The following is a 16142-nucleotide window of genomic DNA, read 5'->3' as shown; positions in this document are numbered from 1 at the left end:
ATTGATCAATTTGGACGCCAAACTATATACAAAAATCCTAGCCAATAAACTCTTGCAGGTCCTCCCGAAATGGCTCCATCAAGATCAGTCAGGATTCGTTCCTAATAGACAGACCCACGACAATGTAAGGAGAATAATCCACCTGCTAGAGAAAATAGGGATCACTCACACACTGGGCATATTATTGGCCTTTGACGCGGAGAAAGCGTTCGACCGTGTAGAGCGGTTGCTTCTCTTCCATATAATGGGGAAAATGGGGATGGGGAAAAGTTTGTCAACATGATACGGGCCAATTATGTCACCCCAAGCGTTCACTCCTATAAGTGATTTTTTTTTTTTAGGACCTCTTTTGGCGCGCATACCGAATTTAAAGGCTTTAAAGGGCTAGAAATGGCGGGCTACTCGCATAAAGTGGCCGCATATGCGGATGACATGCTAGTGGCAGTGGGAGACCCGGAGAGAACGTTACCACTCCTCATGCGAGAGATAGAGACATATGGGGCTCTCTCGGGGCTAAAAATGAACAGACAAAAATCTGAAATACTCATACTGGCCGGAAATAGAGGAGCAATTACACAACAGGCCACAGCACTACAACTGAAGGTAGCGGATAGGGGGGTAAAGTATTTGGGGATAACATTAACGGATAGGATAGACAAACTCTATGGTGAAAACTACCCCCAACAATTGGAGGAGGTTAAACGGGATATAGAGAGATGGAACCCCCTGTCAACCTCATGGTGGGGTCGAATCACAGCAATAAAAATGTCCATCCTCCCCCGAGCTTTGTATTTATTTCAAGCATTACAAATAATAGTTCCCCCTTCATACTTTAAATCCTTATCCAAGATAATAATGGCATACAGATGGGGGAAGAAGACCCCATGAGTAGCTAGAGCAACCCTTGCCGCGCTGAGACAGTTGGGGAGTGCGCCTTTCCTCATTTTCGTAAGTATTACGAAGTTGCCCAATTGTGGGTACTTAAGGAATGGATCCCGGGTACAAGATCTGGGCCGCACAAGATAAGGCAGTAGCAACCCCCCCCCCCCCCTCCGACATATACTCTGGAAAGGGAAACTATACAGATTAGCGAGGTGATGAAAACGTTAGAAGTTTGAGATAAAGCTACAAAAGAAGAAACATTAACGAAAGACCCTGCACCATTAATGCCCATGTTTAGAAACCCGGAATTCCCTTCGGACATGGAAAAGGGGACGTTTGATAAATGGGAAGGGGCCGGGTGTAACATGATAGGTGACATGGACCAGGCCCATGAACTTAGATCCTTTACAGACTGTGTGGCACAGATAGAAATGCCGACGAAAGACAGTTTTAAGTATGAACAATTACGCCACTGGCTGCAATCCCCACAAGTCATGCAGGCGGTGACTAGGGAACTGACCCCGTTTGAAACATACCTCATGACACAAACAGGCACAATTTTTTTTTATCTCAGAGACCTACAAGTTCCAGATCGCCCCATCACAAGAGGTCAAATGGCGCTATTTGAGGTAGTGGGAAATAACACTCAGGGGAGCTTGAACTAAAGAACACTGGGAACATGTATTGGGGGTGATTCCCAAACTCACAAGAGCAATTCAGACCAGAGAAATGTGAATGAAGATTATATTGCAATGGCATTACACCCTGGAAAGACTCCATGAAATGTATGGAATGACCTTGAATAAATGCTGGAGGGAGTGTGGAGGAGTGGGAGACTGGAGGCAAATCTGGTGGGACTGCCCAGCCTTACAGCAATTCTGGGGAGAGGTTAAAACACAAATGCAAGCGATGTTCCTGGTGGCGGGAAAGCTTGCGGAGGAGGTGTGGATGGGTGGGCTCTGGGATCCGCGGAAGAAGCGTATTACCAAAATACAGAAACGGAACTTCATGGGTCTGCTACTAGCGGCTTGGGTTGCAATAGCCGAGATTTGGAAACAAAGAACCCCACCAACAATTTATGAATGGCTACAAAGAGTGTGGTTGTTCGTTGCAATTGAATGGCTCACGTAAAATATCCAGGGGGAGCATCACAGATTCCGGACAGATTGGGGCACAGCCCTTACTGATCTGCAGAGCGACTACATGGCACAATGGTGCCCACACAAAATAAGGATACTCAATATGTTCAAATAAACTGAATAGAACCATAAGCCAAGATATGAAAGAACGTCACAGAGACTCCTTCCGGAAAGGGAGGAGGGGGTGAGTTAAGGGAAAAGGGTGCATAAGTTGTCTTTATTTTCCCTTGTTTTATGGTAAATTGTTAAAACTCAATAAAAACATGTTAAAAAAAAAGTATACATATGCTGACCCCCTAAAATGCCTTCTAAAAGCCGAAAGGGTATTAAAAAAATTAGAACTCTGTGTTTAATTGTCGGCTCACACTCCACCGCTGCAATTTGGCATCAGTATTATTACATTAGTGTGCTTGGAGATTTCAATATTCAAGTGAATGCACAATATGCTGGGCCAATGGGGATTCGTGCATACAGTTAATATAGAGCGTAATGACCTTCAACCTTCTCCTCCATGCCTGCAGCACATGACTCCCTAAAGAGTGTGTTGTCAGTGGGTCTTTGTCAGCCAGGCATGGCTTCTGCAGCATGTGTTGAGAATCTCAATGTTGGCCCCATTTTCTAGAGAGTTGAAACTGTATCTCCTGTATCCTGAACCTCCCTAAAAGGGCCCACATGAATGCAGGATGCCATGAGACTCAGAATCCGTTGAAACCTGATGATGTCTTGATTTTCTTTTTTGTCCTGGAAAGCTGTGATCTTATATTGCATAGCTACAGATCTCTCTGAGTGAGAAAATGCCATCTGTACGGAAGTGTCAACACTTGTGCTGAGGAACTGACTGCTCTACACTGGAGACATGACGGATGTATTCAGGTTTATTGAGTTTCCAGTACTGAACAGCGTGTTGCACAACTTTTGAATAGTGCACATTTTTCAAAAATGGGAATCCTGGAAAGCCTGCGGTTCACTACAGCTAGTACCTTTGTGAAGACCCTCTGGGCATCTTTCACACTAAAGGGAAGACATTTGTACTGTAAACAATTAACTCCCACTGTGAGACTAAGGGACTTACAATCTTACAATGTTCTTCATGATCCTGATGTGAAAATTACCATCCTGAATGGGAGTGATGCTGACCATACCCCTTCTCAAGGGACTCTAAGACTTATGGAAACTCTCAACATGTGGATGGCTTTCAACGAGAAAAATTATTTATAAATGACACGTCCAGAATAATATGCATATTATTTTTTGGGGGACTGAAGCACCGGGAATCCCCACACTTTTAGGTGTTCCATAACTTCCTTAACTACTTCTCGAGATCAGAGTGTTTTATTCTTGAAGAGTTTGGGTATAACTGTGATGACAATGAGACAAGGAAGGTGGAACAGATAGAAGATCGAATAAGTTGAACCTCTCTTATGATCTTTAAGCCCCATCTGTCAGGATTGTGAGGAAACCTCAGGGTGAAGATTAGCAGTACCTGCAGTACTGGGGAGGATGAGATACAAAATGGAACGTACACGTTCATTGGGTGGGAATAGAACAGATAGCAGTTCAAAGGATGAAACAAATAGCATGTAATATTTCTGCATGAATATTGAGTGTTCATAATCACTACAAACCCTTCTCTAATTGGATTAACCTGATCAGTTTGGAACAGCGTCATGAACACTCTGTCTAGTTTGTCAAAAAGTGCAGAGTGTGTCTCCCTGTGGGTCACCTATTTCATGTTACAAGACCAATCAAGGTGTGGCAAGATATTGGAACCCCCAAGCAACATGCTCTCTACACTTGGACACAGTACAGGCACAGAATCCAGGAACAAAGTGAAAAACGGAGTCCCTGCACAATCCAATTTGCATAAATTCAGGGAAGTATGGAGTACACAGATAGAGAGGAGGTGTCTCACTGGAGGAGCAAATGAGGACCACTGCATTACTGACTTTGAATAACTTCCCTGGTTTAGGAGATTTCTCTGAGAGTTGGTGTTTGCAAAGTGGCTCGGCTCACTGCAGTGGCATAGCACAACATTTGAGGGGCCCCCCTGTGAGCCATGCTGAGGGGGGCACCCTGTAAGCTCTTCAACAAAGTGCAGGTCATGCCACATTCTGGGCCATCCCAGACCACCACATGTGTGCAATGTCCATGATGATTATGCCGCTGCAGGGGCATGCACTACTCCAGCTGAAAGATGTACATCTGTTTTTTAATCAAAGCTTCAATGATTCATCTGGCATAGAAAGAAGGGGACAGTGCCTTTACTGGTATTGTCGGGTAAAGCCAGGTTCATATGTGGTATTACATAGCTAGACTAGCATTTTGGTGCAGCCACTCTAGCCATTTCTTACTGTAGCATGACATGTATTACTGGGCGTCTTTGGTGAAGCAAGCATGGTTTCTAGACTGACATTTTGGTGTAGCGGCGAAGCTATTTTACTTTAGCATGACTTTTTATTAACTGAGCATCTATGATGAAGCAAGACTCTTATGAGTCTAGATTGGCATACATTGGAGCACATTTGAACATGTGTGGCATGTCGTTTTTAGTGGCCAAGCCAAAAGGAGTATATTCGTACATAGGAGCACTGGCATGCATTGACAGAGCAAGCTTTGTGCATATTGCCAGTAATCATACTATAAAAAACCCATGTCTAAGCGAACGGGAGTATGCTCTTATATGGGAATACTGGCAAATGTTGGTGGAGCCAGCATGGAAATATATGGACAAAGCCAGCAGGAAAAAGTATTTTATACTGGCATATATTTCAGGGAAAGGCATGAGAATGCATTGGGAAATGTGCCTGTGCACATTTGGTGACTTGCATCTTTTGTATTTTTTCATGAGTTACCCTAAAAAACCGTTGGCAAACTGTCTGGCCTTTTACCCTATTTTTTGCAGAAAGTGTGCTGCTTAATGCAACATTTTATCCCATTATTCAAACCATGTTCTCAGGGGAGGGGGAAGAATCCCCCCCAAACCCGTTTTCGTTGGTTCGGGCTCCCTTGCTACACTCGGTGGCAATCGCATGCGTGTGGCAAATATCTACACCCTCCAATAAAAACAACTCATGGTGGCTGATATATTTGGCGACCAGGCACTGCCCCCTTCTTTTTACGCTATGTGAAACATTTAAGCTTTGATTAAATAACAAGAGTAGTTTGTGCCCTTGCAGCGGCATAATCATTGTGGACATTGCAGAGAGGTGGAAGTCCAGGCCGGCTCGGAGTGTGGTGTGCCCTGTGCTTTAAGGAGCTTGGAGGTGGAGGGGAGAGGGAAGGCACTCGCCATGGCTCGCCAGGGGCCCCCCAATGCTGTGCTACGCCACTGCATGCAGACGTTTATGACATATATGGATGAAAATGGCATTTGCTTGCGGTTGAAGTAGAGGGGTACGATGGACTGGGAAAAGGGAGTATGATTGCTAACCATGTAATGTGTTTAGTTACTACATTTTGTAGCAGATTTATGTCTTTATCTTTATGGAGTTTGGTAAGACATTGTCTTGTCTTTTACTCTATTGCAAGGCTTTTTCATTCCTGGGTTCCCAAAGCTGCAGAGGTTTCAAGCGCATCACGAGTTGATCTTGGGCAAACTTTTCCCAAAGCTGAAAAAGCACATGGTGAGAATGAACATTTTATTACTTTATTTATTTTGGTGGGCACTAAATAGATATAGTGGCTGTGCAGCAATGCTACTCCAGTGTGACCCAAATGTGGTTTGTAAACTCTGCACCTAGGCGTTGCCGCCCTCATTTGAATCATTGCAATTGGGCCCTTGTTAAATGAGATCAATGTACTATTATACAACACATGGTTCTAATGATACCGTAAATCATTTTAAACGTTTGAACTAAAGGGGGCACTTTCAGAAAAACCTGGGCATTAAGTTGGTCAATGATGATTCGGAGCAGCACTGGCAATGATCACTGCATAAAATGTATTCAGCAAAACCAAACACCACAATTGTAGCCCATATTACATACAATGATCATTAATCTGTACGCAAGCGGCTGCACAGATCCAGCCACTGATAGTATTGCATGCAGACGTCCATCACCCTAGCCAGACCTTACACCTTGAGACAATCTTTTTAATGAGATTTCCTTCAATAGGCAACTCATAGAGGTATCTAAATCTTCCATTACCATCTTCACATCCTGAGAAGACTGGTCTGTTGCAACACTCTGCACTTGGCCCTCCATATACTCTGCCAGTTATTCAGAATAATGCAGCCTGGCTCACATTGGGGCTAAAACCCTGTGATAGCATCTCCTCGCCATTGAACGTTGTGAACTGCATCCCTTAAAGGAAAAGTCTGACTTCAAGGTCCTGTGTATCATTGACTGGTGATGGTGCCTCGTACACCAGATCATACATTAAAACATACAACTATCCCAACTTTGTGTTGACACATACAACCTGTGCCATGAGCTGAGATCCACCACAGCTAAGCAGTTAAGATGTCTCTCCTCCAAGAAAAATAGACTTGGTCTCTGCACATTCAGTCTAAGTAGTTTGACCCTCTTGAGCACTTTTCCTATGAGCATAAATTGTGAGGCCAGCTAACTGAAATATATAATGTTAAAAGCACACCTCTTCAAACTGGCCTACCCAGGTGCCTAATCCTCCTGTCCGACTGATAAGGACTACATCCTGAGTGAGAACGGTTCTATATGATTTCATCCTTTTTTTTTCATCGAGGAGGAATTCATTGAATTTTGTTTTATGTAGGACATTCTAGCGTAAATGTGTGCAGGGGGAGACCCCCGAAAACCCTCCCGAATTTACCCTACCTTTATTACCCTAACCCACCCCCACATACATTTGTGGTAAAAAGCGATGGAAATAATTTGACGAATTCTCCCTCAAAGGGAAAACCACCAATGGAATCTTCCTATCCCATTGACAAGTACAATCCCCAGCTCCCTGGCTCAAACCCGTCTTACATGGATTCCTTTTAACACTTTTTCTTCTATTTTTCTTGGACTCTGGCCCTTGTATGTACTACGCTTACTGATTGGCAGACTTGCATATGTTTCCTGCCTTTTCCTGTTCTGCGCTTCTCCCACTACCTTGGTGCCTGCTCTTACATGGTCTGAATGTCCCAAGAACTGTGAATGACCTGTATTTGCCCCCACCCCTTTGTCTGTGCATTCCTGCTCTTTCTCTTGCGGATCCTCAAAGCATTCTACCTAATGTGGCTGGAGCCTTATCAATCAACAAAAAATAATACACAATCTTGTTGTCCATATAGTATGCCATATTAACTTTTCTGGTTTACCCCACAATGATGCACAGACTTGGTAAATGGCAGTGTACGTTTATTTTCTGTCTCTGTTTAGGATAAAGAGCAGATGTCCACAGGAATTTACACCACCAAATGGTTCATGCAGTGCTTTCTGGACCGGGTAAGGACTGTTTCCCCACATAGTTCTTTGATGATTCCAGAGTTCTTCATTGTGCAGTTGCAGAATCTCTCTATGTATGCCTAGAACAGCCCCTGCGCTTCAGTGTCAACATTCTCATAACACGTTCTTAATTTGTTTTTTTAGTATGACATGTTTAAATGTTGCCACGTAGGCCCGGCCCCTATGATGTCGAAAAAGTATCTCGCATCTTTGTGTATTTTAGGAGCCGGGTTGTCTTAATGCAGCATTCTTTCGAACGTTACCTTGCCACAGGATTTCTTTTTAAAAAAGGGAGTCTACCCTACCCCTAACACGGCCCCATTGAAGAAAAATCCTCAAACAAAGTAGAGGCACAGCAACAAGTGCAGAGGGGCAGAGAGCAGACTGACTAGCACTGCAGACAAAACTTCACTGATCCATATTTCAGTTTGATATCATGATAAAAAAAATAGCCATTATTCTGAAAAGGGATGAAAGGAAGTCTACATGTGCATCTTGAAATTATACCCTCACTGGACAACTACATTCCAGCAAAAACACCCTTTTCTTTTCAAGCCTTGTATGTTGTGTGGAGGATTAGGGTACAGTATCAAAGAAATGTGTTTACCCCAACATTTTGTTTCATTTCGTTTACTGTGCTTTCGACCTGGTATAAAAAATCAAAACCCATAATACCTAACAAGGGGAGTGGGGGTTGCAGGGGTGTCGCCCGCTCACCTAGTTCTTTATTATGGACTGCGTGGGTTGTGGGGTTGTCCCCTCCATACATTACATGGCCAGTGTGGGGTAAACAACCAAAACCCCAAAACTCGAATTGCAAAATGCGAACAAGTGGGCTTGGCAATTTTGTAATATGAGTTTTCGGGATTCGGTTTTATAACGTAGATCCAAAGAAACATTCAGAAGCAGGATATTTCAGATGTGTGGCAGTAGGGTTCATAGAAGGTTTTCAAACCTATCTTCACACTTATCACAAGAGGGACAATCCACAAGGGTGAAACAGTTAAAGACGTAGACCTTAGAGTGTTTCCCCAGAGTATGCTGTTGGCCTTTTAAAGCCAACAAGGAACTCTGAGCTGGCAGAACGTGCTACAAAGAAATTATCCATTCAACACAGTAGACCACACCTTGTTAATCAAATTACTGTAGACCAGTATAAAATTCACTGCCACAGTCAATAGCTGGTTCAACTCTTGCTTTGCTAATAGACACCAATCAGTCCTGCCAAGATGGTCATCAGGGTCACACACCACTCTAGACCACAATATCGTATCCACAGGTTTTATTAAGCAAAATACCATACAGAAGGCCCTTAATTTTCAGGGCAAAGGGACAACTGAAACCAATTTCAAGAAATGTGGATTTAAGATTTGAACTCCTAAAGGATTCACATCGGGCCCCAGGTGTGAGGGTGGACAACCTTTACACCGTTCTTTCAAAGGTCTCTTAGGTGTGGGCTTCCTGGAGCAGGGCCAAATCCCTATCTCAGTACCTTCCTTAATAGTGCTTACCTGGGCCCACATGTTGCCTGATACCCAGGTAAGACTCTAGAGTACAGGAGAGAGGCTTCTTCCAGGAGGTGAGGAAGGAATCCCTCATCCTTCCTTCTGGATGATCAGCCCAGCCAGAACTGTCATTTGCTGTCTCTTTGCTCAGTCCCATGTTCTTAGGCGCAGGTGGAGATCTCTGGTTCTCCAGGTGGGAAGGTCAGGTTTGGTGGTCTCTCATCTAGGGAATTCGCCACCTGTCCTGTTATATTTCTGGACCTGACATACATTGCTCACCACCATGCCTCAAGCTCATTCCTCCAACCACCTTGAGTTCGACCCTTTCAGATCTGGGTCTCGCCCCAGCTCAGGAGCTCCCTTCCTGGCTCCTCTTCTTTTCCTATAAACTAACCATCTGTTTCTCCACCTCCTTTCCTGTTCTTGCCTCATTCCTCATCTTGGTGGGGTATAACCTCTTCCTTTTTGGCCCACCCCATTCCTTGAATGCACCGCCTTTCCCCACCTATATTAATCAACAACAATGCCTCCTTCATTTAGGCCTTTCCCAACAACACTCCAAATTCCTCCAACCAGTCTCTTACTCCTGGCTTTTTTTAACCTCCTCCAACATTCCTACCCCCTCTTGCAACCAGTCTTCATCCTGCTTCGGATCTTGTGTAAACCCCTTTCCAACAATTCTCCCCATTCTTCAATTTATCTCCCTTAAGTGCAGAGGATGAATTAACTCTCCTGAAGGAGGAACCCATGAGGGAAGCTGCACAGTTGGTGTAGTGTGGAGCAACTCACAGCAGCCTGCAGAAGACGGCCGCTGCCGCACAGGAAGGAGTCCAGACCGATCCGGGAACATCAAGAAGGGAAACAGTCTGAAGGAACTGAAGGAGCACCGTGCGAAATCCTCCTGCTGCCGAAAGGGAGGAACCAAGAAACCAACCACGCAGTCTGCCACCATCATGAGTATGCAGATGTGTGAAGGTCCAAGAGACCATCTCACTGTTCAAGCAACGCTGCTGGTGGAGAGAAAGTATGCAAACCTGTGCGAGTGATGGGTGGAGAGCAGGGAGACCATGCAGAGGCCCACGCACGGCCAGAAGGGGGTGACCAAGCCGCAAGCCAACAGGGCTGATAAGCCAAAAAACCCTGAATAGGACAAGTGAAACGGCAAATGCAGCAGGGCTGAATGAGCCTGTAGACCACTGAGAGCTGATTGCCAGACGACTCCAGAAGGAGCTAAACAAAATGATAAGCTAATCAGGGATGAACGCGCCTGTAGCCCATATAGGGCTGATAAGCCGAAGACCCCCCTAAGGGGGATAAGCGATCCTGCTACCACAGCAAGGCTGAGCAAGCACGTGGCCCGCACAAGTGTTTGTAATCAAAGTTTGGATGGCTTTGAGGAAATCCCTGAGGTGTGAGATGTCCTGAGGACAGTTCACTTTAAGATGCAAGTATGTCATCTGCATACTGGTGCACTGTTATACCTACAAGGGTTAGGAGTGATCCTAGCAGAGGAATCTGTAGTCCATGCAAGCCTTACTCAATCAGAGGATATGCTCTCAACATGAAACCAACTGAACAAACTCAGAGAGTTGCACAATCCATACCCAAGCCTGCTAGTATACAAATAGAAAGCTGAGCATATGGTAAACAGTGTAGTTAGGAATCCTATTGTAGTACAAGAGCAGATTAGAGTATGGTGTTCAAGCGAGGTGATACATTAGAAGAAAGTAAGTAGAGAACAGGAAGAGAACGGATGAAGAGGAACAAAGAAGACAGCAGAAAGAAGAAATTGCAGAGGTGGAGGGGAGACAGGATAGAGCATGGCAGAGATGTGGGGCAATAGAGAGGGAGTTGAGGAATTGATGGGAGCAAAGAGGGAGACCAATGGAGGAGAGGAAGAGAGGGAGTGAAAGGAGGAAAGGAGGTGATGGGGAGAAAGGGTGTGAGCAGCTGAGGAGGTATAGGAAAGGGAGAGAAACAGAGATGAGGAGAAAAGGGAGGTTGGAAGGTGGAGAGAAGAGGAACCAAGAGGCACTTCCCAGGTATATACATTGGAAAGGATCATTCAATGGAGGAAAGGCCAGAGATTGCAGCCACGAACCTCAGTCTGTTAGTCAAGGCCGTCCACTGCCACAGGAGAGGAACACTAAAAGTCCACTGGATACAGCTACCTTGAAAATGTCTCACGCCTGACCCATGTCAAGATGACCAGAGGCACCAGCGGTAGTGGTGCCACGTAAACTGAAAGTCTAGGAAGACCACTAAAGCATCCCGACAAGGCACCGTGAAACCCAAGAACAAAGTGCAGGATGCTGTATATCACAGAGACTGTAAGAGAATTTTTTTTCTGCTGTAAAGGCAGACCTGTTTTGAGAAGAAGCAGGGGTAGGGGAGGTAGGACTGAGGACCATAGAACTTGAAAAATGTGTCCAAATATTAACACTCACATGCAGACTTAGTTAAGATCTAGCCCCGAGTTCTTTGGAAGCAGAATAATAAAAGGAGAAATGAAATTCATATTTGGCTCTACCTGGTCTGCTGATCCAATGGTCATGACACCGGGTTTCAGAAATGGGATCACAGACCTTGACCAAATGGTTAACCCGAGCCTCCACATTTGACACTTTGGAATCTGGCTCAGCTAAACAAGGCCCCTCTTTTTCTCTTCCCCTACCTGAAGGAAAAAGAGTGGCAGGTCAAAGACAGAAAATTACCACCCGTTGCCCCATCCGAGCCAAACCCAGGTTTCATCCTTCACCCTACTTTATAGTTTAGCTGATCACCTCTTCTTAAGATTATCTTTAAGTCCTACTAAGCACACATAGAACCCAAGAAGGAACATCTATACAACATTTTCTCCTTTTCCCACCAGATATAATGGAGTCAAGCTATCGTGACTGACCAGGAAAATGGTCAATGAGTAACCTCCTACCTAGTTCAACCAGATGTAGTAACAAGGCTCTAACCATGTCAGAGAAAGTAGACATTCTGGGAAATCTCAGCCCCAGTCCAAAAAAATGCATCTAACCCACAGAACCAGGAAGTTCTCAAGACCCAAGCCATGCCCAAGCCAGAGTTGTCCATAGAGAGCCTTCTTCAGGAAATGGTCCCTGGCCGGAAGGTTATCAGAGAACTGAAGGAGGCCATAGCCCAGTCCTGCTGAACACCACACCCACTGCTATCAGACCTACAAAAGTACTGCAAAGGGGCGGATCCGGGTACCTTTTTATTCAACTTTGACCAAGTTATAATAACAACTGGGATATGGAGAAAGAGCATTAGGGCCACTTCATTTCTCCACTAGTGGCCAGGTAGCTAACGGCTGTTGGGCCCAGATGGAGAGACTAGATGCGATAACCTGAAAATTGGAATTTTGTAGTGAGTTGACCATGACCCAGTGGATCCCTCCTAGTGACTGTATCTAACCTACAGTCAATGGAAACACCAAGGCAGCTGTTGTATAGAAAACAGCAGGTTTTAACAAGTGGATCAAAGGCATGATGGTGAAGGAACTTAATGATTATTTCACCCTAAAACTTTTCACTACATCCATATTTCCAACATGCAGTGTGGCACCTACATCGACCCACCCTGGAGAAGCCACAGGATAATACCAAACATACCAGCTACATTCAGTCACGTTGTGTGTTCCATCCAAAAAAGTAACCAATCTAGGGCACAGGATTGAGAGTGATGGAGGCACCCCATAGAAGCCACAAATCCCTCCTGAGTGGGGGTTAGGGTAACATCTGATAGCACAAGGGCGATAGCACCACATGTGGGTGGTGGACTTAACAAACAAGTCAACAGCTTCTACCACGTTGAGTGGAAAGACTGCTACCAAAATACTATGCATGTGGAAAGATGGGAAGATGGGCCACAACATGTGTCTCAAAATGCAAGAAGAGCCCATGGACAATAGATACTGCTACTTGAATCAGTTTCCCATCAACATAGAGGAGTAGTGGAAGGAACTAGAGGAGGATTCAGTGAAACCACATGAGATGTTGGCCAAGCAGCCAGGATAAAAGACCACTATGTCCCAGTAGATATAGGCAGGCAAGTTGTAACATCTCTCTCTTCCTTTCGGAATGGGCCGACTTTACCTCCTCTCTTCTGACTTCTTCCTCTAACCTCCTCCTCCTTGGAGACTTCAACATCCACCTTGACTCTACTGTCCCTGCCTCCACACTCTTCTGTGATCTCTGTACTTCTCTCTCCCTCACTGTTCTCCATTCTGGCCCTACCCACTCTGCCAGACACACTCTTGATGCCTTCATTCACACTGATTTTCCATTCTTCAACCCTCTCTCTACCCCTCTCTCCTGGTCTGACCACTAACTCCTCTCTTCCCACCTTGGACCTCTCGGCCCCCTGACCGAGCCTCCCCCAGCACTGCCAGTCACCTTCACGTTCATCTGACCGATAAAGCGAGTGTCAGTTGCTGCGTTTGCCTCTACCTTCATCCCCTGTCCTTCCCTGCCTGTTGACACTCCCACTGACTCTGTTATTGACAATCTTCATCTCGCTATTACTAACACTCTTGACATTCTTGCCCCTGTCATGAGGATACGCCTGAAACCTGCCTCCAAGCATAACACTTGGTACGACTCCTATCTAGCCGCTCTGAAACGCGAGTGTAGAGATTCTGAACGGAAGTGGCAGACCCTGGGCTCATCCTCGGATAAACTGGCCTGTCGCCTGCTCCAAAGGCAATAATGTCTCTCCATCTGCTCCAAAAAGAGGATCCACATCCAGGCCCGCATCTCTGGAGCCACTTACAACATGGCTGAACTCTTCAAAATATGCAAGGAACTAGCCAATCCATCTGCAGTATCTACCTTGTCTCTTCCTTCTCAAGCCCTCTGTACTACACTGGCCACCCATCTTACATTTAAAACTTAGGACATTTTGACGTCTCTCTCTCTCTCTTCCTCGCCCTCCTCCACTCCGCTCACTGACCTCCTGCCTCCCTTGCCCCCTCCTAAACCCGCCCACTCTCTCCCCCTTCTCTTCTACCACAGCGGATGCGGTCACTAGAGTAGTCCGCTCCATGAAGGTCTCTTCCAAACAGGTATCTTCCTGTACATCCAATACCATCAAGGACAATATTTCCTCCCTCGCACCCGCTGTTGCTGACTTCTGCAACCACTCTCTAGCCTGCGGCTCTTTCCTTTCCTCTTTCAAGCACTCCCTTGCGCACCACCTTCTAAAAAAGCCCTCTGACGACCCCCTTGTGTCTGGCCAACTACCGCCCTATCTCTACTGCACCCTTCCTTGGGAAACTCTTGGAGAAGTTGGTCTTCCCCCAACTGACCCAACACACTGAACTTGTTGGTTGTTTACATGACCATCAATCTGGATTCCGATCATCCAGAGGCATGGAAACTGCTCTCCTGAACACCCGTGAAGAATTGCTTGCAAATCTTGACTCTAAATCGCCCTCTGTTCTCATTCTCCTTGACCACTCTTCCGCCTTTGAAATGGTCAACCACTCTATCCTCATAAAGCAGCTCCAAGATACCCTTGGTTTCTCAGACCGGGCACTGGATTGGTTGACGTCCTTCCTCAATGACCGGCCCTCCCAGGTTATCATGGGCTCTTTCTCCTCCTCCTCCTCTCTCTCAACTTGTGGTGTTCCCCAGGGCTCTGTCCTCTCGCCTTGGCTATTCAACATCTACCTTGCTCCTTTTGCTCACCTGATCTCTGCCTTCTCTGCTCACTTCCAGTGTTACGCAGATGACACTCAACTTTTCTTCAATCTCCCGTTGTACTCCTCCTCTTCTTCCTCCTGCATCATCCCTGACTGCCTGTCTGGCTTGAGTGGGACCTTATTACTTGAAGGAGGTGCTTTAGGCACGCAAGACATGCCTACCCCAACTGCCACACCTTTTGGTTGTAGGCAAAAAAATGTGGCACAGAGCCTGGAAGCTTATCGGCAATAAAGACCCCATACTTCCCTCATTTCCCCTTGGCAGTATTGGCTGGGGGGGGCGATCAGACATAGGAAAGGGCATCAAGGAACATTGTGATGGCAAGGGGGTGGCCACGCTGGGGGACTTACTCTGGGATGGTAAGGTGATGATTTCACGATGCTGACACAGGACTCCGGTATACACATAGGGCAATTCTTAACATACATGGGACTAGGCTGGAAGATTGAAACCAGATTGCCGGAATTCAGAGATGGCATAGAGCGTGACCCAGCATTAGAGGCCAGGTATAACATGTCGAAAGGAGGTCATGTTGTATCTAGTTTATATGAATTGCTCCTGAGTAGGCGCTGTGCAGGCGACCTGGGGGTATGAGCGAGTTGAGAAACAGATCTGAATAGGACTTTCCATGATGTGGAATGGCCAAGGGTATTACCTTACACCAAAAAAGTCTCTAGAAATGCTAGATACAAGCTCACGCAACTGCACCTCACTCACCGCGCGTACCTTTCTCCCCACAGAATATCCCAGTTCAGGGGGGTGAACGAACAGGGTTGTCCCAGAAGCAACGGGACAGCACAGACATATTACACATGTTCTGGACTTGCCCGGTGATTAAACGATTTTGGTCTTCAATTGCAGATAGAGCGGCCAGGGGTGAGGTGGAAATGCGAACATGGCCCCCCGAAGCCTGCCTATTGGGTATGTTTACACGCAGGGGAGGAGGTAAAGGAATATGGTGCCTCTTGCCAGGATGAAGGACCTAATCTGCACCCTAGCCAAGCGCAGGATCGCCATGGCTTGGAAAACTGCGACAGGTTCCTGCATAGATGCGTGGTGGGGAGATTTGCAGACATGGGCAAAGGCAGAGACTACGGTTTGATATAGGGCTGTGTAGAGGGGTCTGAAGACAGTGATGTTGCACTTTGTTGTATTATTGGATGTGTATAACACATGACAGTTGTAAACCATAGCCAAAAGGCATTCAAGAATCAGTAAAACATTTTAGCAACAGTTACCTTCGTAAACATTTCAAGTAGGATATAAACACATTGTTACTAGGTTAGGTCACCATATTTAAAGTGCATTCATCATATATTCAGGGTTTGACTTTAAAAATGAATATAAAATCAAAGGTAGCCAACATGAGAAATCTGATGTGGCTTTACTGCACTAAATTGGTGCAGCTAATCTCAACATGATTTCTTAACATGGAATGGCTTATTTTTCATTACTGGAATCTAGGGTCAAGCCAACTTGGCAATTGGTCTT

The 16142-nt window shown here is 45.7% G+C and overlaps 1 protein-coding gene across 7 annotated transcripts in view; it reads left to right on the top strand.

The window, feature by feature from the left end:
• Window positions 1-16142, top strand: part of LOC138503953 (uncharacterized) — an 863233-nt gene that overhangs the window by 787337 nt on the left and 59754 nt on the right. For all 7 annotated transcript variants that reach the window (XM_069624086.1, XM_069624084.1, XM_069624081.1 and 4 more), the window contains 2 exons: window positions 5550-5644; window positions 7367-7432. In XM_069624086.1, coding sequence (XP_069480187.1) covers window positions 5550-5644; window positions 7367-7432 — 161 coding nt within the window. The remainder of the gene's footprint in view (window positions 1-5549; window positions 5645-7366; window positions 7433-16142) is intronic.

Source organism: Ambystoma mexicanum, chromosome 11 (assembly GCF_040938575.1).
Source record: "Ambystoma mexicanum isolate Mex_15411 chromosome 11, UKY_AmexF1_1, whole genome shotgun sequence".
In the NCBI taxonomy this organism is placed as follows: Eukaryota; Metazoa; Chordata; class Amphibia; order Caudata; family Ambystomatidae; genus Ambystoma; species Ambystoma mexicanum.
Note: the sequence above shows the minus strand (reverse complement) of the source record. Positions and strands in the feature narration are given on the sequence as shown.